Genomic DNA, 26,691 nt, shown 5'->3' on the forward strand with positions numbered 1-26,691 from the left:
CAATCCGAACAAAACTTGCCACAGCACAATGGTGAGTAAAGTGGGCCAAAAATGTTAGCGCTATCGACACTCAAGCACGCACACACTCACACTAGGTCTGGTGCCCCAACGCAACCATTTCCCCCATGCAATATTCCACCACTCTCTCATAGCCACCACGGGAGGCCTGGTCCCAACAACGCGCTCCCCAAAGCAATATTTCACCACTCACCCATAGCCCACAACTGCGCAGGCGCGGCTCATTTTCCCTCATCCTCCAGCACTCCTTTCCCCTCCTCTTCATCCTCCCCCTTCTCTCTCCTCTCCCCTCACCTCTCCCCATCCCACTCCCCCATGAAACACAATGTTTAAATAACATTTCTCCCCCCCCCCCTCCTCCACTACCTCTCTCCTTACAACAATGTAACAAATCTCTCATTGCATTGGGCGTTCTGTCATTTGGTGACATTGTAACAGACAGGACAAGTTTTGAAGGGAAAAGTTTGATTTTTTAAAGTGAAAAGTTCATTTTTTAAAGTTTATAATGTGAATAGCTTGTAAAATACAACATCAATCTGAATGGAACGCTGCTGTGTTTTTTAAAACAGACTTCTTTTTTAAATGTACATGAGATCCTATTGTGATGTTTACGCTGCTAACTGCCAGGGCACATGATTTTTTTCAAAGTGGGGTTTTGTACAGTTTAAAATGTAAATGACGTAAAATATACCATCAATCTGAATGAAAGACTGGATAGACTCGGCTTGTACTCGCTAGAATTTAGAAGATTGAGGAGGGATCTTATAGAAACTTACAAAATTCTTAAGGGGTTGGACAGGCTAGATGCAGGAAGATTGTTCCCGATGTTGGGGAAGTCCAGAACAAGGGGTCACAGTTTAAGGATAAGGGGGAAATCTTTTAGGACCGAGATGAGGAAAACTTTTTTCACACAGAGAGTGGTGAATCTCTGGAATTCTCTGCCACAGAAGGTAGTTGAGGCCAGTTCATTGTCTATATTTAAGAGGGAGTTAGATGTTAGATCAGGGGGTATGGAGAGAAGGCAGGTACAGTATACTGAGTTGGATGATCAGCCATGATCATATTGAATGGCGGTGCAGGCTTGAAGGGCCGAATGGCCTACTCCTGCACCTATTTTCTATGTTTCTATGAAACTTGATACACCACACCACGGGACAATGGCGAGTAAGGTGGGCCAGAAATTGTAGCACTATCATGTACCATTTTGGCATAATTACAGGATCACATGGACACACACACACAACCACAAACATAATAACAAACATGATGAGAGCTTTAGTAATACACTAGACCAAGGGGGACCCATTGGATCCCGTCACCTCAAGCACGGTTGTGGGGGGGGGGGGGGGGGAGGGGCGGCCAGCGGCGTCACATACGCACACACACTAACCACCCCCATTGATATTATTCATTCACTCCTTTTACCCCATCCCCCACCCTACCCACTCACGCATATCCCCCAAATCGCAGATGCGGCTAGAGAGGGAAGGGGGTAGAAAAAGAGGGACACAGAGGCACAGAGAGAGACACAGAGGCACAGAGAGAGACACAGAGGCACAGAGAGGGCTGTGGGCGGACGTGGAATTGTGGGAGGCCACGGCCGAGCGGGCGGTCATGGACCTGATGACCCCGAGCGCGGGGCAGACGGCCGGCCGAGCATGGAAAGCAGTGCGGAGCAGGCAGCGTGTGGAAAACAGGCGCACAGGACACGCGAGCAGACCCATTGTGACGTCATCAGCTCGTTTATTTTCTAAGTTAAATTTTTTAACTTTTTCATAAATAACTCAAGAAATAATGCTTGAAATTTTGAGGTAAGCAGATTTTTGACGTGTGTATGTGTGTGTGTGTGTGCGCGTGCGTGTTTTTGATTCTCCTATCCTGCATAAAACACTAAGCGGATGTCAGTTTAACTTGGCATCATGTTCGGCACAGATACTGTAGAATTCCGCTTCTACATTGTTCTCATTGGTATTTAAGACCAAATGAAAGATACATTTTTAAATGTGTAGGAAGAAACTGCAGATGCTGGTTTAAACCAAAGATAGACACAAAAAGCTGGAGTGGGACAAGCAGCATCTCTGGAGAGAAGGAATGGGTGACGTTTTCTTTCAAAAACCTCCTTTAGGCTGGTTAGGGATAAGGGAAACAAGAGATATAGGAGATGATGTAGAGCGATAAAGAACAATGAATGAAAGATATGCAAGAAAGTAACGATGATAAAGGAAACAGCCCATTGTTAGATGTTTGTTGGGTGAAATCGAGAAGATGTCCCACCCCAGTCATTCCTTCTCCCCGCTCCCGTCCGGCAGAAGGTACAGAAGCTTGAAAGCCCGCATCGCCAGACTCAGGAACAGCTTCTTCCCCTCTGTTATCAGGCTTCTGAACGGTCCTTCCATAAGCTAGGGTACTGTCCGATTCACCTCCACCCCATTGCGGACATTGGACTTTGTCTGTGGAACTGATGCGCTACAATGCTGAGAATTATATTCTGCACTCTGTATCTTTCCCTTTGCTCTACTGACTGTACTCGAGTTCGAGTGGATTGTCCTCATGGATAGTGGTACCGCATTTGATTGATAGCATGCAAAAAAGCTTTTCACAGTAGATTTTGCATTGCATTGATAAACCTAAACGTAACATGGTGACTTTACTGATTGCTGCATTAGTAAAACATGATAATCTAAATAAACTTAATCACGGGGTTCATATTAATTGAGCAGTTACATAATTAGTATTGCTGATATTTGCTATGACTCATTTGACAGTGGAATCATACGTTGTGCAACACATTGAAAATTAAAAGCCACCACTGGAAAATGTGTCTCCTTGTAGCACCGAAAATCCTCTTTGCAAGTTAATTATTAATTACTAAAGCATGCCTATTTACAGTGTCTTGGGAGATTGATGATTTTAATAACATTGATGATATATTTAAGAGAAACTCCATATACATTATCATAATATGCCAAATGGAACACATTTATTGGCATCCAAAATAATGAACTTTGCCTGAAGCTTCTGATATAAATTAAAATCTGCTGGATTTATAAATCACGACTCACAGCTCTGTACACCTAATTACTTCTAAACAAACTAATTAAGATAGTATTTTACAATTATGCAAGAAATATTAAATGTGTTAAGCCATCTGATCACAGTATGACACTGGCGTACAATAATTAATCACCACTTCTACATACTCAACACCAAACTCATCCCGGATCCAAGACCTCCCTCTGCCACTGGATCCTTGACTTTAGAAACATAGAAAATAGGTGTAGGAGGCCATTCGGCCCTTCGAGCCAGCACCGCCATTCATTGTGATCATGGCTGATCGTTCCCTATCAATAACCCGTGCCTGCCTTCTCCCCATATTCCTTGATTCCACTAGCCCCTAGAGCTCTATCTAACTCACTCTTAAATCCATCCAGTGATTTGGCCTCCACTGCCCTCTGTGGCAGGGAATTCCACAAATTCACAACTTTCTGGGTGAAAAAGTTTTTTATCACCTCAGTCTTAAATGACCTCCCCTATATTCTAAGACTGTGGCCCCTGGTTCTGGACTCGCCCAACATTGGGAACATTTTCCTGCATCTAGCTTGTGCAGTCCTTTTATAAATGTATATGTTTCTATAAGATGCCCCCTCATCCTTCTAAACTCCAGTGAATACAAGTGACCCATAGAGCACAATCAGTGGGAATAAGTTACAGCAATAATTTAAAATACCACTGGGTTGCAGTGGTATGATTATTGATTGCTCTAACTTCAAGTAACCCCTGCATCTCTCTCCATCCATCCCCTACCCAAGCAGCACCAACTTCTCATTCTCAACTAGCAAACAGCTAACAGTGGCCAGTTTCCTTTTTCATTGTTACCTTTTTGCATATCTCTCATTCATTTGATTTATACCTCTCTACATCAGCTTATATTTCCCGTTTCCCTTTCCCCTGACTCTGTCTGAAGTGTCTCGACCCGAAATGTCACCCATTCCTTCTTTCCAGAGTTACTCCAGCATTTTGTGTCTATCTGCATTCATTGTTACATTTAAAGAGCTCACATTTCCAAAGGTTGACGCCAATAAATAAAAAGGACATTAAACTTTTTTTCCCCCAACAGGTTTTAAATTAGCTTTGCAGCAGAATCCCGTGATAACTTTTAGATCCAGTGAATACAACAAAAGCAAGGGGGGGGGGGGGGAAGGCAATGTAATGGATTCAGGTTGGTAATCCCACAGAGCACCAACAGCTTTCTGGAATTCATTTTGGCCTCGGGTGGAGATGTCAAATGTTAGGGGGCAGGGGGAGAGGGGGACAATTTAAAGGAGAATTGTGAGGAGAAAGGAGAATCGAATATAGGAGCAAAGAGGTCCTTCTGCAGTTGTACAGGGCCCTAGTGAGACCACACCTGGAGTATTGTGTACATTTTGGTCCCCTAATTTGAGGAAGGACATTCTTGCTATTGAGGGAGTGCAGCGTAGGTTTACAAGGTTAATTCCCAGGATGGCGGGACTGTCATATGCTGAGAGAATGGAGCAGCTGGGCTTGTACACTCTGGAGTTTAGATGGATGAGAAGGTTTCTCATTGAAACATATAAGATTATTAAGGGTTTGGACACGCTAGAGGCAGGAAACATGTTCCCGACGTTGGGGGAGTCCAGAACCACGGGCCACAGTTTAAGAATAAGGAGTTGTGAGTGACCTGAAATGTGGTGATTTCCAATGTTTGAGCAGTCATTTCCTTCAGCCAACCGTGAAGATCAGCACCATTGCCTTCAGTGTGGGTGCAATGATGGTGTTTGTGACAGATGTTCCCAAAGGATGCTGCATTATTGCAGCACAGTCACATGGACTGCACACATCGCCAGATTCAGGGACAGTTCCTTCCCAGCTGTAATCAGGCAAGTGAACCATCCTACCTACCACAACCAGAGAGCAGTCCTGAACTATTATCTACCTCATCAGGGAGCCTTGGACTCTCTTGGATCAGACTTTACCTTGCACTAAAAAGTTATTCCCTTTATCCTGTATCTGTACACTGTGCACGGCTCGATTGTAACCATGTATTGCCTTTCTGCTGACTGGTTAGCACGCAACAAAAGCTTTTCACTGTACCTCGTTACACGTGACACTAAACTAAACGGCAGGTGATGTCTAGTCAATAGACAATAGACAATGGGTGCAGGAGTAGGCCATTCGGCCCTTCGAGCCAGCACCGCCATTCAATGTGATCATGGCTGATCATCCACAATCAGTAAAGCGCCTTGAGTATTCTAGAAAGGCGCTATATAAATCCCATCCATTATTATTATTATTACCCCGTTCCGGCCTTCTCCCCATATCCCCTGACTTCGCTATCTTTAAGAGCCCTGTTTCTGGATAGGCATACTGACGCCATGAAATAATCGCCGTCTATCTACTATGGATTAAATGCTTTGATTGTAGTGCTCAAGAAATCCTAACTTCGAAACAATTTATTAGAGCTAAAAAATGCAACAGCATCACTTCCAATTAAGATTCAACCGGCTCAGTGCAGTTCCCATGGGAACAATGGGAAACAGTAAACAACAAGCGCCTCATATACAACTACAATTTCAGACTAAACCAAGCCCTAATTAGCATATAGTGATATAGTAAACCCAAGCCAGAATAGCGCCTGGGGAAAAACGCAGAGATTAGGTCTCTTACATTCAGTTTCTGATTGCAGCACCGAGTGGAGTTCACAAATCACAATTTCATAAATAAGGTGTTAGTTATTATTGTTGCTCCCAATGCCCCTCCATTCCTCAATGTCCACCCTCCTTGCCCTCTGCAGCGGGTATAGTTTAGTTTAGAGATACAGCGCAGAGTAGACCGAGTTCGCACCCACCCGTGATTCCCACACAATAACACTACACAACACACACTAGGGACAATTTACAATTATACCAAGCCAATTAGCCTACAAACCTGTACGTCTTTGGAGTGTGAGAGTAAACCAGAGATCCCGGAGAAAACCCAAGGTAGACAAAAATTGCTGGAGAAATTCAGCGGGTGATCCAGCATCTATGGAGCGAAGGAATAGGCGACGTTTTGGGTCGAGACCCTTCTTCAGACCGGAGAAAAACCCATGCAGGTCATGGGGAGAAGGTTCAAACTCCATACAGACAGCACCCGTAGTCAGGATGGAACCCAGGTCTCTGGCGCTGTGAGGCAGCAACTCTACAGCTGCGCCAACATAGCGCCCTGGGTTAATGGAAGTACTTGACAGCAGCTTGATTGCAGGTGAGGTTTAGTTGGTTGTCAGAGATGAAGGTGTACATTGTTGCCAAGTCACTAGTATTGCTTCAAGATAAAAATCATCATTCTCAAGGTCAGAGGCTCATCATCATCATTACTTGGCAGTGATGGCTAAATCCCAAGCTATGCTGCCTTTTGGGCAAGTTCAGGCCTCGTCATTCATAAAAAGGGTCCCGACCCAAAAGGTCACCTATCCATGTTCTCCACAGATGCTGCCTGACCCGCTGAGTTACTCCAGCACTCTGTGAAACGTCACCTATCCATGTTCTCCACAGATGCTGCCTGACCCGCTGAGTTACTCCAGCACTCTGTGAAACGTCACCTATCCATGTTCTCCACAGATGCTGCCTGACCCGCTGAGTTACTCCAGCACTCTGTGAAACGTCACCTATCCATGTTCTCCACAGATGCTGCCTGACCCGCTGAGTTACTCCAGCACTCTGTGAAACGTCACCTATCCATGTTCTCCACAGATGCTGCCTGACCCGCTGAGTTACTCTAGCACTGTGTCCTTTGTAAACCAACATCTGCAGTTCCGTGTTTTACTTTCTAAATTTATTGACGTCTCTTCTCTGCATAACCCTCATTATTGTGTAGAAGTCGCTGAAATAACAGCCTTTGAACATAATAACAGCTAGCAACAATTAAACATTAAGACAGAATTCAGTCTGACAATAACACATTCTCCTGCTGCAGAATAAGCTTCTGTGCTTATACACAATTTTTTTTCTCCATGGCCATTTTTAAGTGGTCATTGTGTAGACGTCTGCTAATTACGGCCTACTCAAGCCATGGACAGAAAATCCAGCTTTCCATCTACAATTTACAGAACAGACTTGGCTGAATCCTTTGTCTGAATCCGTCAAGTGCAATTAGAGAATTCAATGCAAAAGGTAAAATTATCTGTTCTGAAAAAGAACTTCCGGCAGAGCCACCAAAACAGCTGTATCATCCTGGTTGAAAGAAAGTTAAATTGCAGTTTTCAATGGGACAAAAGATGTCTTTTGCCTAAATCAAGCTGCTTCATGCCTGCTCAACCTCTAAATACAATAGCAAGAATTAGCTTTGCATCAGAGAAGGTTTTAATTAACTGGCCCAATTTCCCCAAGTTAGAAATCAGAACTGTTAAATATCAAATGATGCTGTGAAAGACAAGACATGTTTATGCACATCATTGGATATTTGCTTCACAGCTATTTACAGGTAGTTTGTCAATATTTGTTGGCAAGAATTACCACCTCAGGTCAATTAACAGGGTGCAACATACCGTACAAATAATATGCTTTATCGACAAGGATGGTTGTGGCTCAAAAGGGGAATGTTTAATGTAGACAATAGACAATAGGTGCAGGAGTTGGCCATTCGGCCCTTCGAGCCAACACTGCCATTCAATGTGATCATGGTTGATCATCCCCAATCAGTACCCCGTTCTTGCCTTCTCCCCATTAAGAGCCCTATCTAGCTCTCCCTTCAAAGTAACCAGAGAACCGGCCTCTGAGGCAGAGAATTCCACAGACTCACAACTCTCTGTGTGAAAAAGTGCTTCCTCGTCTACGTTCTAATTGGCTTACCCTTTATTCTTACTGTGGCCCCTGGTTCTGGACTCCCCCAACATCGGAAATCTGTTTCCTGCCTCTAGCATGTCCAAACCCTTAACAACCTTATATGTTTTGAAATTCGAAATGTAAATCGTCCCTTCAGCCCACCGGGTGCATGCCAACCTTCAATCACCCGTTCACACTAATTGTGTGTTATTCCACTTTCTCATTCACTCCCTACGCACTAGGGGAAATTTACAGAGGCCAATTGTCCTACAAACCCAAATGCCTTCTGGCTGTGGGAGGAAACCCATGTAGTCGCCAGGAAAATACTACAGACAGCACCAAAGGTCAGGATCAAACCTGGGTCTGGCACTGAGGCAGCAGTTCTAGCAGCTGCACTACGGTGTAAACCTGAGGGTAGGCCACACAGGTAATGTTTATATAACAAGGGCAGCACGGTGGTGCTGCTTCTCACGCCACAGAACTGGGTTCAATCCTAACCCTTTGTGCTGTCTGTGCACAGTTTGTACGTGCACCCTGTTATCACATAGGGTTTCTCTGGATTCCTCACACATTACCATGCTGTATCTTTAAACTAAATGTAGACAATCAAAGAGTGATCCAAATGAATAACCCAAGATTGTTAGATAGAGCAGAAACAGTACAGAACAGGCCTTTCGGCCCACAATACCCGTGCTGAACATGCCTAGACCATCACTTATCTATCTGCACATAAGCCATATCCCTCCACCCCTGTATGCCTATCCAGAAGTATTTTAAAGGCCACTAACATCTGCTTCAACCACCAACTCCAGCTATGCATTCCAGGCATTCACCACTCCCCGTAAAACAACTTGCCCCGCACATTCAACTTTGCCCTCTCACCTTATTGCTGTGCCTTCCTGATTTGTTCCATCCTGAGAAAATTATTCCAATTGTCAACCCTATCTCGCCTCTCAATTTTATACACTTGCATCAGGTCTCCCCACAACCTTCAGCGTCCAAAGAGAAAACAATCCAAGTCTGTCCAACCTCTCCCTGTAGCCAACCCCCCCCCCCCCTCCAAATCCAGACATCAGTCTGGTAAATTTCCTCTGCACCCTCTCCAAAGCATAGTGCTACTCCAACACCATCCTTTATTGTAAAGCAGCATCTGCAGTTCCTCACGTCTCCAATGCCACATTTGAGATCAATTCAAGGTACAAGCAAGTTTGGTTTATGGTGGAGTGATCAAATTGGAATGCCTTGGGCAGGCTGCAGAGCCACAGGAGGTTGAGTCAAGTGACAAAAGCATGGATCATGAGAAATGTTTGTGCATTGATCCTCATATTGGAAATACTATAGGGGGCGCCGGAGGAGGAAGATGGCAGCTCTGCCGGCAGTGTTTGTTTTTTTCATCCTTTTTGTTATTTTTAGCTTTTGTTTAAATTTTGTTTTAATGTTCTTCTGTTTGTTTGATGTGGGGGGATGGGGGGGGGGTCAGGTTCTTACCTTCCCGGAGAGGTGATCAAGTTTCAGATCACATTCTCCGGGCTCTGCGGCGTACCATCGATGGAGTTGAAAAGCCGCCTCTGACGGTCGGGAGCCCCACCGTGGGGCACGGACTTAACATCGGAGTGGATCCCTTGCCTGGGATCGCTCCCACCGCGGCCTGTGGACTTACCAACAAGGGTTCGCAGTCCCGGGAGAGGCTAGTCAGGAGCTCCACCGCCACAGAAGGTTCACTAGTCCCGACGCGAGGTTCGATCACCCGGCACGGGGAAGCTGACATCCCCCCGATGCAGGAGCTGAACGCCTCGATGCGGACGGCCCGAACGCCGCCGGCTACGGGAGTCAAGACCGTCCCTTCAACGGAGGGGGCTCGAGGCCTCCGACGAAGGAAGAACAAAAAGGGAAGGACTTGAACTTTATTTCGCCTTCCATCACAGTGAGGAATGTGTAGGAGTCACTGTGGTGGATGTTTATGTTAAAATGTGTTTTTTTTTTTTAGTTGCTTTTTTAAATTGTATGACTGACCTGGCCAGTGAAATTTCACTGCACCAATTGGTGTATGTGACAATAAATGAACCTTATATTGAAACAATTATATGGGAAAGTAACATCTAAACCCCTTTCATAATCTGGTCATATTCAAACGCTTGCCTTTTACAGAGATAATTAACTATTTTACACTTCAGCATGTCCCCACTGGACAGTGAATTAAATTCTCTCAAAGGGGTATAAAGTTTCAAAAGGCTTTGGGGACTGTTCCAATATCAGAACAAAAGCACATTCCTGGCAACAGATGGGAGCAATAAAGATTGTCCTCGACTGAACTGGAGAGATAATTTTAAATTAATAAGCAATTTATAGGATTAACCGCAAATCCTTCTAATTTCCCCCAGGAGCCGTCAAAACATGGAAGGTCAACATAATCCAATCAGGGCAATCAAAAGGACACAAAAGCTGAACAACTGTAGACTATCTGCTGTGCATTAGGACAGGGATTTAAATACAGCAGAAGACAACATTAGGTTTGACCTTGAATGCATAAGTATAAAAACATTATTCTGCACATTAGCTGTTAAATATTTAACACATTTGATTGGCGTTTCGGTACCTAGCATTTGAAAGGATGCACAAGTGCTTAAAGGAAGCGTTAATGTCTGGTGATGAATGAATACTAAAGTATCTCAGTGGCAAGCAGCAAATAATTAAGTTAGCCCCTTGCATATCAACCTTTAATAAAGGTCATACAAGTAGCAACAGCAGGTCAGAGAGTCACATAGCACAGATATATGAGCCCAGCTCTCCCATGCTGACTAATGCCCCATCTTGGCTAGCCCCACGTGCCTGCGTTTTGGCCCATATCCCTCAAACGTTCCGATACATGTATCTGTCCAAGTGTCTTTCAAATGTTATTGCGTCTGCAGGTTTATTTAAACAAAAATGAAATGCCAACCTGGAAGATGCAAAGCAGCATACAACAGACAGAATTAAGTGACGCCACAATCAAGGAATCAGAACAATGTTGACATTCCTATTGTAGTTGTGAATGCAGGTAGACAATTAAATAGCTAATGGCCCGTTTCTCTAAAGTCTAAAGTCGCAGCTCTGCTTTAAAATAGATGGTATTGGCAGAAAAGCTCAGCAACTTTAATTAATACTTGAATGTGTATTTGACAAACCATGATCTGCCTTTGCCATAGTGGGATAAGCAAAAAATTAAAAAAAAAATCCAAAGTGCTGGAGGAACTCAGCACATCAGGCAGCAATTGTGGAGAGAATGGACAGACGATGTTTTGAATCAGGATAAAAGTCCATTAGATTTAATATCTGCCCATTTTTAAACAATATTTTGAGAGTAATAAGTGAATTAATTGCAATTTAATTGCAATTCAGAAAATAAAATGACTGACATGCTGTTTGCCAGCTCATGTGATTCTATTCAATATGGACCAGCACGGAAGGCAAATTTTTGAGAAAAATTGTGACCAGGTCCATATTTCTTCAAACTCATGTTCTTTCTTTTGAGGGCATTTCTGTAATTAATATTTCAGCGTGTAGAAGACAGGGCAGATTTATTTCTCCCTTACCATTCCTATATCGTATATAATTTCATTCTTTTGGGGAATGGTAGGGAGGATAAATTTAAAATGTTCAAGAAGGAACTGCAGATGCTGGAGAATCGAAGATAGACAAAATTGCTGGAGAAACTCAGCGGGTGCGGCAGCATCTATGGAGCGAAGGAAATAGGCAACGTTTCGTCGCGAAACGTTGCCTATTTCCTTCGCTCCATAGATGCTGCCGCACCCGGTGAGTTTCTCCAGCAATTTTGTCTACCTAGGATAAATTTAAACATAGGTAAGTATGGGGCAGGTAACTTATCCCTACACTTGCCCTGTGAGTGCACTCTCTTTGCAATTTTACATTCTGCATGCACTGTTACAGCCCTTCTGTGGAGGTATAATCTGACAAGATCACAACAGTATGAACCACTCACATGGCCCTTTGACAGATCCCCCCCCCCCCCACAGTGGCACAGCTGGTAGAACAGCTGCCTCACATTGCCAGAGACCTAGGTTCCATCATGACCTTGGCTGCTGTGTGTGGAGTTTGCACCTTCTCCGTGACAGTGTGGGTTTCCTCCTGAATCTCTGGTTTCTTCCCACATCGCAAAGATGTGCGGATTTGTAGGTTCATTGGCCTCTGTAAAGTGGATGAGAAACTAGGATGACAGAACTAGTGTGAAGAGCGATCGATGGCCGGCACAGAACCAGTGAGCTAAAGACCCAAGTTCCACACCGTATCTCCAAACTAAAACTAAGCTGCTTGTCTAATGAAAAGAGATGTCTAAAGATGAACTGTACAAAGCAAATTTAAAATGATCAATATGAAACCCAGTAACTAGAAGTTGAGATAATCCAAAAACAATCACCTACTGTAATGCTGCTTGAAGTGAGGGGCAAAAAGTAATAGAATTATACAGCATGGAACCCGTGGAGGCAGGTTATCTGGATGCTTTCAAGAGAGAGCTAGATAGGGCTCTTAAAGATAGCAGAGTCAGGGGATGTGGGGAGAAGGCAGGAACGGGGTACTGATTGGGGATGATCAGCCATGATCACATTGAATGGCTCAAAAGGCCGAATGGCCTACTCATGCACCTATTGTCTATTGGAAGCAGGCCCTCTAGCAAAACTTGTCCATGCTAACCAAGATGCCCCATCTCCACTAGTCCCACATCCCTCTAAACTTCTATCCATGTCCCTGTCCAGCTGTCTTTCAAACACTAGATAGACACAAATTACTGGAGTAGCTCAGCTCCAGGGTCTCTGGAGAAAGGGAATAGGTGATGTTTTGTGTTGGAACCCTTCTGCAGTCTTTTAAACATCTTGCATCTTCGCTCACCAACAGGGCGAGCGTTGGACAGAAGAGCTTCAGGTATGCATGCCTGACTTTCACGCTGCAGTGGGCAGGAGCACCATCCAGAATGTTTAATACAATGAGCCAGCTGCTCTCCAGAGCCACCAGCACACTCTGGAATACAATATTTAGTCATAAGACACAAACAACACTAACTGGTTTGTTATATCGATTGCGGCCTTATCTGGAAGGGGGTGGGTGGGGGCAAAGAGAGCAAGTAAATTTTGCTGGTGGGAAACCAGGACGAGCACCTTTCCACAATATCCTGTCGAATGGTTTCAGCCGAGACAAGGTTAGGGCTTCAGGGACTGTGATGCATCGCAGAAAAGATAGAAAGATCAAGGAGGCTGGGGCTTTGAGGGGGAAGGGGATTAAAATAGTCTCCCTTTATCTTTTATTCTGTGACTGATAAAAAAAACCAACATCGCCTTATTCACAACTGTTTAAGCAGATGCTGATGATTTTAGTTTTACTTACCAGCACTCAGTGTTAGCTTCAATAAACAGATCCCTCCACTGTTAAACACTCTTGACTCTCTCCACAGGCTGTTGTCATTTTTCATATGAATCAAGGGACCCATTTAATCAAGAGTCATAAGTGTTTAATTGTCATACGTACTGACAACAGAGCAATCAACGGAATAATCACTTGCTTTAGTTTAAAAGGCTCGTTAATGCAATATCACACAAATATAGAATAATGAATAACACAATCAATTAAAGTAATCTAAGGTAACTACAATTGTGCAAAACCAAAGTGTGTGGTGTAACCAAAGGCAGTCCATGGAGAGATCAAGGAGTCAGGAGCTTTGAGGGGGAAAATATATCAAATATCCTCCTACAATGTTTAGAAGGATGAGAGGGTATCTCATTGAAACATATAAAATTGTTAAGGGCTTGGACACACTAGAGGCAGGAAACATGTTCCCGATGTTGGGGGAGTCCAGAACCAGGGGCCACAGTTTAAGAAAAAGGAGTAGGTCATTTAGAATGGAGACGAGGAAACACTTTTTCTCACAGAGAGTGGTGAGTCTGTGGAATTCTCTGCCTCCGAGGGCGGTGGAGGCCGGTTCTCTGGATACTTTCAAGAGAGAGCTGGATAGGGCTCTTAAAAATAGCGGAGTCAGGGGATATGGGGAGAAGGCAGGAACGGGGTACTGATTGGGGATGATCAGCCGTGATCACATTGAATGGTGGTGCTGGCTCGAAGGGCCAAATGGCCTACTCCTGCACCTATTGTCTAATGTTTTCTTTTTGAGTCACTGATTAAAAAGATTCCAATGCCTTATTTATATCTTGTGTTTAATAAGGTAGTGGGGTGGGAGATTGCAACCTTCACGTGGTCCACCCTGGTTCGACTAATGCAATCAACGCGACGTGCACAAACAATCACATAGATGACGTGGAACAAGTCGACCTACAACTTGAGGCCGTGCACGCCATACACAAATAGATGTATAAGGTAGTGAGGATATTTTACTTACCAGCACTCACAGTGATAGCTTCAATAAACTGATCCCTCCAACTGTGCGTCCCAACAACCAAGGCTAAGTTGGTCTTTTTGATCAGTTTGTCCACTGTGTTCTGTTGCATTAGAGAAATAAAAAATGAAAGACCAAATTATCCATTAAAATTTTTTTTTAACTTGATATGCAAGGATGACATTTCAGATCAGACACATGGCATCATAGCAGTTTGAAGCTTAAAATGTTATCAGTTTCATATCACTATTGCTCCTTTAAACGTTTTAGGTTGCTTTAAAATAGGTTATTTTTAGAGTCAGTCACACAGCATGCAAACAGGCCCTTCAGCCCATCTCATCCATGCTGACCAAGATGCCTCATCCAAGATAGCCCCACATCTCTAAACCTTTCCTATCCACGTACCTGATAAAGTGTCTTAGAAATGCTGCTCCAGTACAACTAACTCCTCTGGCAGCTCATTCCATTTACTCACTACCCTGTGTGGAAAACGTTGCTTCTTCAGTTCCTTTTAAATCTTGTCCCTATCATTGTAAACATATGTCCCCTTGTATTTAATTCCTCAGCCCAGATGAATAGAGTGCGCATTAAATCTATCAATTCCTCTCTTGATTTGGTACACCGATATAAGATCACCCCTCAGCCCTTAACGGGCTTGGCCCCACCTACATCAAAAGTCTGCTTACCCACCACACCACCTCCAGGTCCCTCAGATCAGCCGACTTGGGGTTACTGAACATCCCGCGGTCTAGGCATAAGCTCAGGGGTGACCGTGCCTTTGCGGTTGCAGCTCCTAGACTATGGAACAGCATCCCCCTTCCCATCAGAACTGCCCCCTCCATCGACTCTTTTAAATCAAGACTTAAAACTCATCTTTACTCTTAAGCCTTTCTTGACGTCCTCTGAGGGAGGGCTATATGTATGTACTTAATCTATGAACCAATGTTGTATAACATTAGTACCTCCACCAATGTAAAGCACTTTGGTCAACGAGAGTTGTTTTTTAAATGTGCTATAGAAATAAAAGTGACTTGACTTGACAGCCTGCCCCCCAAGGAATAGTCCTAGCCTGTCCAACCTCTTCCAATAGCCCAGGCCCTAGAGTCCTGGCAACAGCCTCAAATCTTCTCTGTACTCTTTTCAGCTTAGTGGCATCCTTTCTGCAGGAAGGTGACCAAAACTGAACATAGTACTTCAGGGTAGACAAAAATGCTGGAGAAACTCAGCGGGTGAGGCAGCATCTATGGAGTGAAGGAATAGGCGACGTTTCGGGTCGAGACCCTTATGTTACCAACTATAACATAACATCCAACTTCTATACTCAATACCCTGATGGATGAAGGCTAACGTCCCAAATGGTTCCTTGACCAGCCTATCTACTTGTGACACCAAGAGCAGTGACTAGTTTGGGATTTTTTGTTATAGGTTAATTTATCAGGGTGCATGTGAATCCATGACCAGCTCCGCTTTTTCTCTTTAAGACATAAGTAAACCACTGCACTAGGAAAAGCTTTTTTTACACACGATAGGAAAGGTTGAGAGACATAGGCCAAACAAGGGCAAATGAGGGTACACAAAAAAGCTGGAGAAACTCAGCGGGTGCAGCAGCATCTATGGAGCGAAGGAAATAGGCAACGTTTCGGGCCGAAACCCTTCTTCAGACTGATCGGGGGTGGGGGGCGGGGACAAGAAAGGAAAAAGGAGGAGGAGCCCGAAGGCTGGGGGATGGGAGGAGACAGCAGGGGGACTGAGGAAGGGGAGGAGATAGCAAGGACTAACAAAATTGGGAGAATTCGATGTTCATGCCCCCAGGATGCAGACTCCCCAAGCGGAATACGAGGTGCTGTTCCTCCAATTTCCGGTGCTGCTCGCTGTGGCCATGGAGGAGACCCAGGACAGAGAGGTCGGATACGGAGTGGGAGGGGGAGTTGAAGTGCTGAGCCACCGGGAGGTCAGCTTGGTTATTGCGGACTGAGCGGAGGTGTTCGGCGAAACGATCGCCCAACCTCCGCTTGGTCTCACCGATATAGATCTGCTGACATCTAGAGCAGCGGATGCAATAGATGAGGTTGGAGGAGATGCAGGTGAACCTCTGTCGCACCTGGAACGACTGCTTGGGTCCTTGAACGGAGTCGAGGGGGGAGGTAAAGGGATAAGTGTTGCATCTCTTGCGGTTGCAAGGGAAAGTGCCCGGGGAGGGGGTGGTACGAGATGGAAGGGAAGAATTGACAAGGGAGTTATGGAGTGAGCGGTCTTTGCGGAAGGAAGATATGGGGGGAGATGGGAAGATGTGGCGAGTGGTGGGGTCACGTTGGAGGTGGCGAAACTGACGGAGGATTACGTTTTGTATGTGACGGCTGGTGGGGTGAAAGGTGAGTACTAGGGGGACTCTGCCCTTGTTACGAGTGGGGGGATGGGGAGAGAGAGCAGTGTTGCAGGGTATGGAAGAGACCCTGGTGCGAGCCTCATCTATGGTGGAGGGGGGGAACCCCCGTTCTCTGAAGAATGAGCACATTTCCGATGTCCTGGTGTGGAACGCCTCATCCGTGGAGCAGGTGCGGCGTAGACGGAGGAATTGGGAGTAGGGGATGGAGTCCTTACAGGAAGTAGGGTGGGAAGAAGTGTAGTACAGATAGCCATGGGAGTCAGTGGGTTTATAGTGGATGTCGGTCAGAAGTCTATCACCTGCAATGGAGATAGTGAGGTCAAGGAATGGTAGGGAAGTGTCGGAAATGGTCCAGGTGTATTTGAGTGCCGGATGGAAGTTAGTGGTGAAGTGGATGAAGTCAGTCAGTTGTGTGCGGGTGCAGGAGGTGGCCACAAGGCAGTCGTCGATGTAGCGGAGGTAGAGGTCGGGGATGGGACCCTGGTATGTATTGAACAAGGATTGCTCGACGTAACCGACAAATAGGCAGGCATAGCTGGGGCCCATGTGTGTGCCCAAGGACAAATGAGGCTAGTTTTTCCGGTGTGTGGGAACTCGAGTGGCAGCTTTTTTGTTTTTAAATACGCAGAAGTATGTGGAACGAGCTCCCAGAGAAGGTAGTCGAGGTAGGTACTATCACAATGTTTGTTAAACATTTGGTCAGGTGCACGGATAGGATAGGTTTGGAGGGATATGGGCCAAATGCAGGCAAGGGGAGTAGTGTGGATGGTCAGCGTGGGCAAGTTGGGCTGAAGGGCGAGTTTCCATATTACTTTAATCTAGGGCTCTTAGATGTGCATCTAAGAGGTATCTAGGTATCTTGGACGGATGAAGGGCTAATTTATATGCAGTGTGACCAACTTAATTGTTCTTATTAATGAATGCTATAGCATCCTGGATATCCACTGAATAGACAGATTTGGCATAATTTCATCTGAAAGATGATGGCTCAGCAAATACAGCTTTCCTCTTGGGACTGCGGTGAACAATCAGGAATGAGATTTAATTTAACCTTGCCAACTAACGGAGCTAAACTGAGTTTTTTTTTCCTATATATTTTTTGCGCACCACTAATGGGTATAAAAGGACCGAATCAAGAATTCAGTGGAGTTGCTGAAGCAGATTCCCAAAGGAGATGTTTAAAAGGAAGAAAAGCTGCCGTGAGAGAGAAAGTATGAGAGATAGAGTGCAAGCTGCAGCAGCGGAGGACATGAACATCGACTGGCCGTGCCGACACCTGCAGTGGGGTCAGTCCTTGACCCAGACGCTGACAGGACAATGGGCCTTTAAGGCCAAAAGATTACATTTTTAACAACTCCGAACTTGAAGGATACAAGATGGCACCGAATCTTCTATTCTTACACTCTTGTACTTGTACAGCCGTCACATACAAACTCAACAGCGATAAGACAGAATTCCTCCTCATAGGCTCCAAAGCCACACTCAGCAAAATCAATAACCCCACTCTCACCATCGACGGCACCACTGTCTCCCCATCTCTCCAGGCCCGCAACCTTGGCGTGATCTTTGATTCCACCCTCTCCCTTGAGTCTCACATCCGCCATGTCATTAAAACCTTCTTCTTTCATCTCCGCAACATCGCCAAACTCAGACCCTCTCTCACACCGCCTGCTGCTGAAAGACTCATCCATGCCTTCATCTCCTCCCGACTGGACTACTGCAACTCACTTCTCCTTGGCATCAGCTCCACCTACATCAACCGACTCCAACTGGTCCAGAACGCAGCCGCCCGACTCATCACCCACACCAAATCCTGGCATCACATCACTCCAGTCCTCAAAAAACTTCACTGGCTTCCCATCTCCCACCGGATCACCTACAAAATCCTGGTCCTCACCTACAAAGCCCTCCACCATCTGGCCCCCACATATCTCATTGACCTCCTCTCCCCCTACCAACCCTCACGGTCCCTCAGATCCACATCAGCCGGTCTCCTCTCCATCCACAAGTCCAACCTCCGCAGTTTTGGGGACAGAGCCTTCTCCAGGGCAGCTCCCAGGCTCTGGAACTCCCTCCCCCAACTGATCCGCAATTCCGTGTCCCTCCCCATCTTCCAGTCCCGCCTCAAGACCCATCTCTTCACCTCTGCCTATCCTTAGCCCCACGTCCCCGTCCCTTTTCATCTGTGCATTAATTGCCTCATGCTGTGTTTTGTATTGAATTCTGTCTTTACTTTGTGTACTAGTCATGTCTCTACTATTTATTTCATTCCCCTTACATGTTTTTCCTATACATGCTCAATTTTTGTAAGGTGTCCTTGAGACTCTTGAAAGGCGCCCATAAATAAAATGTATTATTATTATTATTACTTGGGTATGATGTGCCCCTCTAAAGCAAGATTTTTACTAAACTGTATGGAATAATGAAATATTACTGTTTCTAGGCACATGTGACAATAATGTACCATTGTACCACGGGGCGTAGTGGTAGAGTTGCTGCCTTACAGCACCAGAGACTCTGGTTCCATCCTGACTACGGGTGGCTGTCTGTACAGAATGCGTACGTTCTCCGTGACCTGTGTGGATTTTCTCTGGGATCTCCAGTTTTCTCCCACACCCAAAGATGTATAGGTTTTTCTTGGCTTGGTATAATTGTAAAATTGTCCCTGATATATGGCAGGATATGGTTAGTGTACGGGGATCACTGGTTAGTGCAGACTCAGTGGGCTGAAGAGCCTGTTTCAGCGCTGTATCTCTAAACTAAACACTAATGGAGAGAGTAGGTTCACACGTGAATATTTATAACGGAGTAAAACAGTGCTGCAGGAACTCAGCCGGTCGGGAGGGAATCTGTGGATGGAATGGACAGAATGTTTTGATTTCAGCATGTGCACTTGTGTCTCAGATTATTGGTGTGCCAGTTACGTGAAAGAAGTACCAATTTGGAAATATTTGAGAAAACAAGGGCACCTCAGCAGAAAGAGCAACATATGGGATGCGAGAAAGGCAGATTTGACGGCTAATTAACTTGTGGTCCCGTGAGGCAGCAAATCATGTTAGGTTTTCAATAGCATTTTGAAGGAAAAATCTGTTGCTATGGATGGGTATCTAAAAATGGCACTTGGAAATGGCCTGACCAGAAAAACAGATGTGTTGTGTGTAAAGCAGTGACAAGTTTAAACAGTTTTGATCATTTGCAAGATTAATGTGCCTGTCCCACTTAGGCAGCTTTTTAGGCGACTGCAGTCGCCACATGTTCGCGGGTGGTTGCCGGGGAGTTGCCTTCATGGTCGTGAGTAGCGCCATCAGACTCGCAACATGTCGTAACAGCATTCTTGTCACTGCTAATTTTTTCACATGTTGAATAATTAGCGGCGATCAGAATTTTGACGCCATGGAGTGCAGTGTAGGTTTACAAGGTTAATTCTCGGGATGGCGGGACTGTCATTTGCTGAGAGAATGGAGCAGCTGGGCTTGTACACTCTGGAGTTTAGAAGGATGAGAGGTGTTCTCATTTAAACATATAAGATTGTTAAGGGCCTGGACACGCTAGAGGCAGGAAATGTTCCCGATGTTGGGGGAGTCCAGAACCAGGGGCCACAGTTTAAAAATAAGGAGTAAGCCATTTAGAACGGAGACAAGGAAACACTTTTTCTCACAGAGAGTGGTGAGTCTGTGGAATTCTCTGCCTCAGAGGGCGGTGGAGGCAGGTTCTCTGGATGCTTTCAAGAGAGAGCTAGATAGGGCTCTTAAAAATAGCAGAGTCACGGGATATGGGGAGAAGGCAGGAACGGGGTACTGATTGGGGATGATCAGCCATGATCACATTGAATGGCGATGCTGGCTCGAAAGGCCGAATGGCCTACTCCTGCACCTATTGTCTATTGTTTAATTCTCGTGACGTAGGTGCAATGGTAGTGGGTCGTCAGGAGGTCGTAGGTTGTCGCCATTGCTGACCGGTGAATTTCATTGGCTCATTGGGGAAAAGAAAATGTAAACAGCTGTTTTCAGAACCAAGGATAACCGACCGGTAATGTTAATGTCCACCGAGCTTCACAGCCGTGTATCTCTGGCTTCTTAAACGTTGTCTCCACTCCTTCTCCCCCTCCCCCCCCCCCCCTCCTCTCTTTTAAAGGAATTAAGTGACCCTTCCCGTACACTGTGCTTTCACCGTCTTAATTACAGCGCCAACCTTCCTGTTCATCGCGGTGTGTCTGCATCACATTGGCTTTGCACCGTATGAATTTCATTCAGACAGCGCGCCCCCTGCTTGCCCTGTCCCCCGCCTGCATAACTGGCTGGTGAAGGAAGCGATCTGTGTAAGTGTGAGTGTGAGTTCCACACTGACAGTCGTCGTTCCAGTCACCGGGTTTCAGCGACCTGCTACCACTTGACAGTCGCCTGAAAAATCGCCTAAGTGGGACAGGCCCATTACAAAAAGTAACATAGAACAGCGAGTAGAGAGCAAAGTGAACTGGTTACATTCTGCACAATACAACGTGGCTATCATCACAAATACTTTAGTTTACTCATCATGCATAAACAAATGTGCCATCATTCAACAGGAGTAATCACAGGATCTTTAGAAGATTAAAACTTAATTCTTAGAACAGCCACTCGGGTATATTGAACTGCTACATTTTAGTGCCTCAAGTCAAATGTTTTTGACGCACTGAACACCAATCTGCTCCAATGAGAAATACATTTAAAGGTGTGTCGTCAAGCAGGACTGGTACATGGATAACAAAGATTTGGAGGGATAGGGGCTAAACGTGGACAAATGGGACGAGTGCAGATGGGGTGTCATGGGGGTTAGCATGGGCAAGTTGAAGTGAAGGGCCTGTATTGACGCTGTACAACATGGCTCAGGCACTCCAGATTAGAGAGAACATAGGAGGCTGAGGGGTGACCTTCTTGAGGGGTACACGATCATGAGGGGAATGGATAAAGTGAACACTTTATCCCAGGGAAGGAGAGTCATGAACCAGGACATACGTTTAAGGTGAGAGGGGCAAGATTTAGTAGGAACCCGAGGGGCAACTTTTTCGAGAGTGTGGAATAAGGAACAAACCCGAGGCTAGAAAATAAATATTTTCATCAATATTTTCCTGCAATTGCATCTTGCCTCAATCAGCTGTGGCAGGAGGCTCTGGGGATTTATCCACCTTAATACTCTTGAAGAGGCTCTACACGACCAGCTTCTTGATGCAAATACTCAAGCATTAGTACACCCAGCACTGATATCACTGCATCTGCCTTCGTGAAGGACATGGAGGACACAGCTCAGTGCCTTGCTGACATCCTCCGATTCCACACACAATTTCCCTCCTTTATCCTTCAGCCATCCTCCCTTCTACCTGGGTACCCGTTTGTAATTCATGTGTACAAAATGTCTTGCACTCTGTAATCTCACTTGCCCATGACATCTTGTTGTCCCTTTTGGCCCTAATTCCCCGCACAAGTTCTTTCCTGGTTTAAGGCTCATCTGATTTCATCTTCCCGAACCTTACATGCTTCCTTTTTGACCCAATTTACATCATCATCCAAGCCTCCCTTACTTTGCCAACCTCGTCCCTCCTCTTTACTGGAAGATGGGGTATCTTGGAAAGTTGGGCCGAACGGCACGATTCTGTGCTGTATGGCGATGCTGGTCACGAACTCTGATCTGCTGGACTTTAAACCAGTCAGGTAATAGACAATAGACAATAGGTGCAGGAGTAGGCCATTTGGATCTTCGAGCCAGCACCGCCATTCAATGTGATCATGGCTGATCATCCCCAATCAGTACCCCGTTCCTGCCTTCTCCCCATATCCCCTGACTCCGCTATCTTTAAGAGCTCTATCTAGCTCTCTCTTGAAAGCATCCAGAGAACCGGCCTTCACCGCCCTCTGAGGCAGAGAATTCCAGACGTGTCCACAGAGAAGTCCACAGATGTGTACTTACCTAATGACAACTGTTCCCAATTAACTCTCGCTCCTGATATAATGTAATTGCCCTTCTCCCAAATGATTCTTCACCCCCCCCCCCCCCGCGCCCACTCCCACCCTAAGGTATTTAGTCAAGGCCATCTTAAAACATGGAGTTGTGATCAATATTCCAAAAACAAAGCTCTTCCACTGAAACACCAGTCTCCTGGCAAGTCCAGCTTCCCAATAGAAAGTCCAGTATGGTCCCTCCCCCTCCCCTCCAGTTGGATTATCCACATACAGTTTCAGTACATCTAACAAATTCTGTCTTAAGTGTCTTGCACTGAGCAAGTCCCAATTAATAGCCAGCAGCAGATCTGTTCTTCTACCTCCTGCTGGCTATTGAGGGGCCTATAGTACTCTCGCATTAGAGTGATTGCACCCTTATTTCTGAGCTCTTCCCATATCTCCATAGTGGATAAATCCTTCAGTATGCCCACATTGTGTCACCATGACATTCCCCCTCCCCCCTTCTCTCTCCTCATCCCCCTCTCTCCCTCCCCCTTCCCCCCCCCCTCTCTTCCTCCCCCTTCCCCTCCTCTTGCTCTTCCTCCTCCCCCCCCTCGTTCTGCTGACTGGATAGCAGGCACCAAAAGCTTTTCATAGTACTGTACCTCTGTACACGTGGCAATGAACTAAACTGAACTTGCCGGTACCGATGTTGAACACAACAGCAACAACTCTGACATTTAATAATGGGAAGCCGGCATTCAGTACCTTAAATTCATAAGACTCTTCGATTACGATTTCCAACTTGCTGTTTTCTCCGAGCACAGGGCGGCCCATTTCCGCGATGCGTTTCTCGTCCTCATATTTGTTTGCTATGGCTTTATCTTCAGCATTCCCTGCAACACAGTTACACAACTAGATATCAACAGAAACCACAATGAAACAAGTTACATGTAAACCTTTACTGCACTTACCCCATTTGTCGGCTTTTCTATCATTCCCCAACTTCACTTTTGCTGCAGGACAATTTTTAGATTGCTATATTCTTAAAACTTTAATATTGAAAACATTCCACTATGTGGCCGTGCCACAGAACTGTTACAACTAGAATGTTTCCATTACATACCTAATAACAAATAGTAAAAGGAAGATCCACATCAAGACAGACAAAAACATTTTATATATGGAGGAATAATTAGTAAAGTCTTGCACAAAATATCAAAATGATGAAGCTATGAAATGGAGTAGCTGGAACAATATGGAAGATGCTCATTATGGATGGTAAAAGAGGTGATTGGTAGAGTCTTTAACTAAAAATCTAAAAGGTATTAGCGATCATGCTTTGGTGACAGAGGTCTGCACAAACCTGCCAGTGCAAACCAGACAGCTTTCCAAAATCAATTTTCCCTTCAGCTTTGTTTACTAATACACTGCAAACAGAAAGATTTATTTTGAATGATACTACATGCTCTCATCTTATAATAGGCTAAACAATGAATGTAATATTTTGTGAAAAGAGCTTCTACAGATTTCTAAAGCCCGTGTCATGGGATGGAAAGCGGCTCAACGTCTATGCTGACCAACATGCCTCATCCTAGCGATACCCATATCACTCCAAGCCTTTTCTATCCATGTACCTGTCCAAGTGTCTTAAACCTTGATAGGGTCTCGACCCGAATTGTCACCTATTCCTTCGCTCCATTGATGCTGCCTCACCCGCTGAGTTTCTCCAGCAATTTTGTCTACCTTAAATCTTGATATAGTAGCTGCCTCAACTACTTCCTCTCTTCCATTGCCATGTTAACAACTAGCAATGGTGCATGGATGAATGCGCAGTACTTCCTTGTCTATCCATTGGCAAACAGAAGGACAAAAAACAGACGGGCGCTTCTACCTGGGTGTAACAAAGACCATAGGAGAGGTCTGCACGAGGGAATATTTACATCCAAGTTTAATAAGAAAACCCAAGCCATTATTTCAATGATTCAGCAACACATTAAAACCCTATCATCCAGATCACTTAAATGGCAGGGGATCCAATTTTAGTTTGTATTTATTATAATTTAGAGGCTAGTTGGCTGACTCAGTAACAAATGTGTGCTGTAATGGTTAGTACCAAGAATAAAATGCAGATTGCTTCATGTTCAATATTTTGTGTAAACAGAACATATCAAACACAAAAAAAGTGTTAATCGGAATTCTAAATGTAAAGGATTGTGTAAAATTGACTTTGGGCTGCTCAGGGTGATCGATATTTTAGGAAACATTTGTTACTTTGCAGGTAGACACAAAATGCTGGCGAAACTCAGCGGGCGAGGCAGCATCTTTGGAGAGAAGGAATTGGCGATGTTTCGGGTCGAGACCATTTTTCAGACTGATGTCAGGGGAGCGGGTCGTACAAAGAAAGAATGCAGGTGGAGACAGTGGGACTAGTGGGAGAACTGGGAAGGGCAGGGGGGGAAGGCTCGAAGAGCCGAATGGCCTCCTCCTGCACCTATTTTCTATGTTTTCTATGAAATGAAGAGAGAGAGCAAGTGCGACTTGAAATTGGAGAAGTCAATGTTCATACCGCTGGGGTGTAAACTACCCAAGGGAAATATGAGGTGCTGTTCCTCCAATTTGCGGTGGGCCTCACTCTGTCTTGCGCCAACTTACTTTGCAATGTTGCCTAACATTACTTTCAGGGGATGAAATCACACGTGATTGGGCAATATTACCACAAACCTAAATAATGGTTTTGAAAGTTACCCAAAAGGTATTTATTCAATTTTCGATGATATGCTTTCAAGTGCGTGTTTCATGGAACATGGAAAAATACAGCACCGGAATAGACCAAGATAAACTAATCTCCTCTGCCTGCATGAGATCCACACCCCTCCATGTCCATGTAGCTATTTAAAGCCTCTTAGACACCACTATTGTATCTGTCTCCACCACCACCCCAGCCAGCACATTCCAGACACTCACCACCATCTGCACTGCATACCACCATAAAACCCCTTCTCACCTTAAAGGTTTGCCCTCTAGTATTTGACATTCCCACCCTGGGAATAAGGTTCTGACAGTTTACCCTATCATTGCCTCAGGTTTATACCTCCATCAGGTCTCCCCGCAACCTCCGACGTTCCAGAGAAAACAATCCAAGTCTGTCCACCCTCTCCTTGTTGCCAATATCCCCTAAGTATTCTGGTAACCTTATTGAAACATATAACCTGGTTGAAACATATCAGATTGTTAAGGGTTTGGACACGCCAGAGGCAGGAAACATGTTCCCGATGTTAGGGGAGTCCAGAACCAGGTGCCACAGTTTAAGAATAAGAAGTAAGCCATTTAGAACAGAAATGAGGAAACACTTTTTCTCACAGAGAGTGGTGAGTGTGGAATTCTCTGTTTCAGAGGGCGGTGGAGGCAGGTTCTCTGGATGCTTTCAAGAGAGAGCTAGATAGGGCTCTTAAAGATAGCGGAGTCAGGGGATATGGGGAGAAGGCAGGAACGGGGTACTGATTGGGGTTGATCAGCCATGATCACATTGAATGGCGGTGCTGGCTCGAAGGGCCGAATGGCCTACTCCTGCACCTATTGTCTAACCCTCCTTTGCACTATGGAGAACATCATTGAGATTCATGATACAATAGGTGTGCTGACCACTGGTTTTAAAAGCAATTGGTGAAAGCCCAATTTACAAAAAATATTCAAGTATTTGAGCATCCAAAATTAAATGTTCTTAGTTTTAAGGAAACCAGAGACAGATGGTTTGCTCAAGGCTCCCATCTTTCAGCTCAGTAGATTCGGAGTATAAATGAACAACAAAATGCCTGGAGTAATTATGCCGATCCATCCTTGGGGCAGAAGGAGGTTTTGAGAAAGACTTGGCAGCAACAAAGTGCCAAGGGAATATTTCACAAGACACTGGATCCCTGTCCATGAAGGCATGCACAGGCAGCAGAGAACCAATCGTGGAATGAGCGGGATTTGCCAACCTCCTTCATGGAGGGCAAGCATTTAAATGGGAGGCACAGTAGTAAAGCTGCTGCTTCACAGCACCAGAGACACTGGTTCGATCCCGACTACGGGTGCTGTCTGTGAAGAGTGCGCAAGTTCTCCCTGTAACAGCGTGGGTTTCCTCCACATCCCAATGATGTGCAGGTCTGTAGGTTAATTGGCTTTTGTAAA

At 45.2% G+C, this 26,691-nt stretch overlaps 1 protein-coding gene across 5 annotated transcripts in view; it reads right to left on the reverse strand.

Moving 5' to 3' along the window:
- slc8a1 (solute carrier family 8 member A1) overlaps positions 1-26,691 on the reverse strand; it is a 228,871-nt gene that overhangs the window by 31,779 nt on the left and 170,401 nt on the right. For all 5 annotated transcript variants that reach the window (XM_033022016.1, XM_033022014.1, XM_033022012.1 and 2 more), the window contains 2 exons: positions 23,287-23,414; positions 14,221-14,320 (listed from right to left, as the gene is read on the reverse strand). In XM_033022016.1, the coding sequence (XP_032877907.1) occupies positions 14,221-14,320; positions 23,287-23,414 (228 nt within the window). The remainder of the gene's footprint in view (positions 1-14,220; positions 14,321-23,286; positions 23,415-26,691) is intronic.

The sequence above is a fragment of the Amblyraja radiata genome, chromosome 5, assembly GCF_010909765.2.
Source record: "Amblyraja radiata isolate CabotCenter1 chromosome 5, sAmbRad1.1.pri, whole genome shotgun sequence".
Lineage (NCBI taxonomy): Eukaryota > Metazoa > Chordata > Chondrichthyes > Rajiformes > Rajidae > Amblyraja > Amblyraja radiata.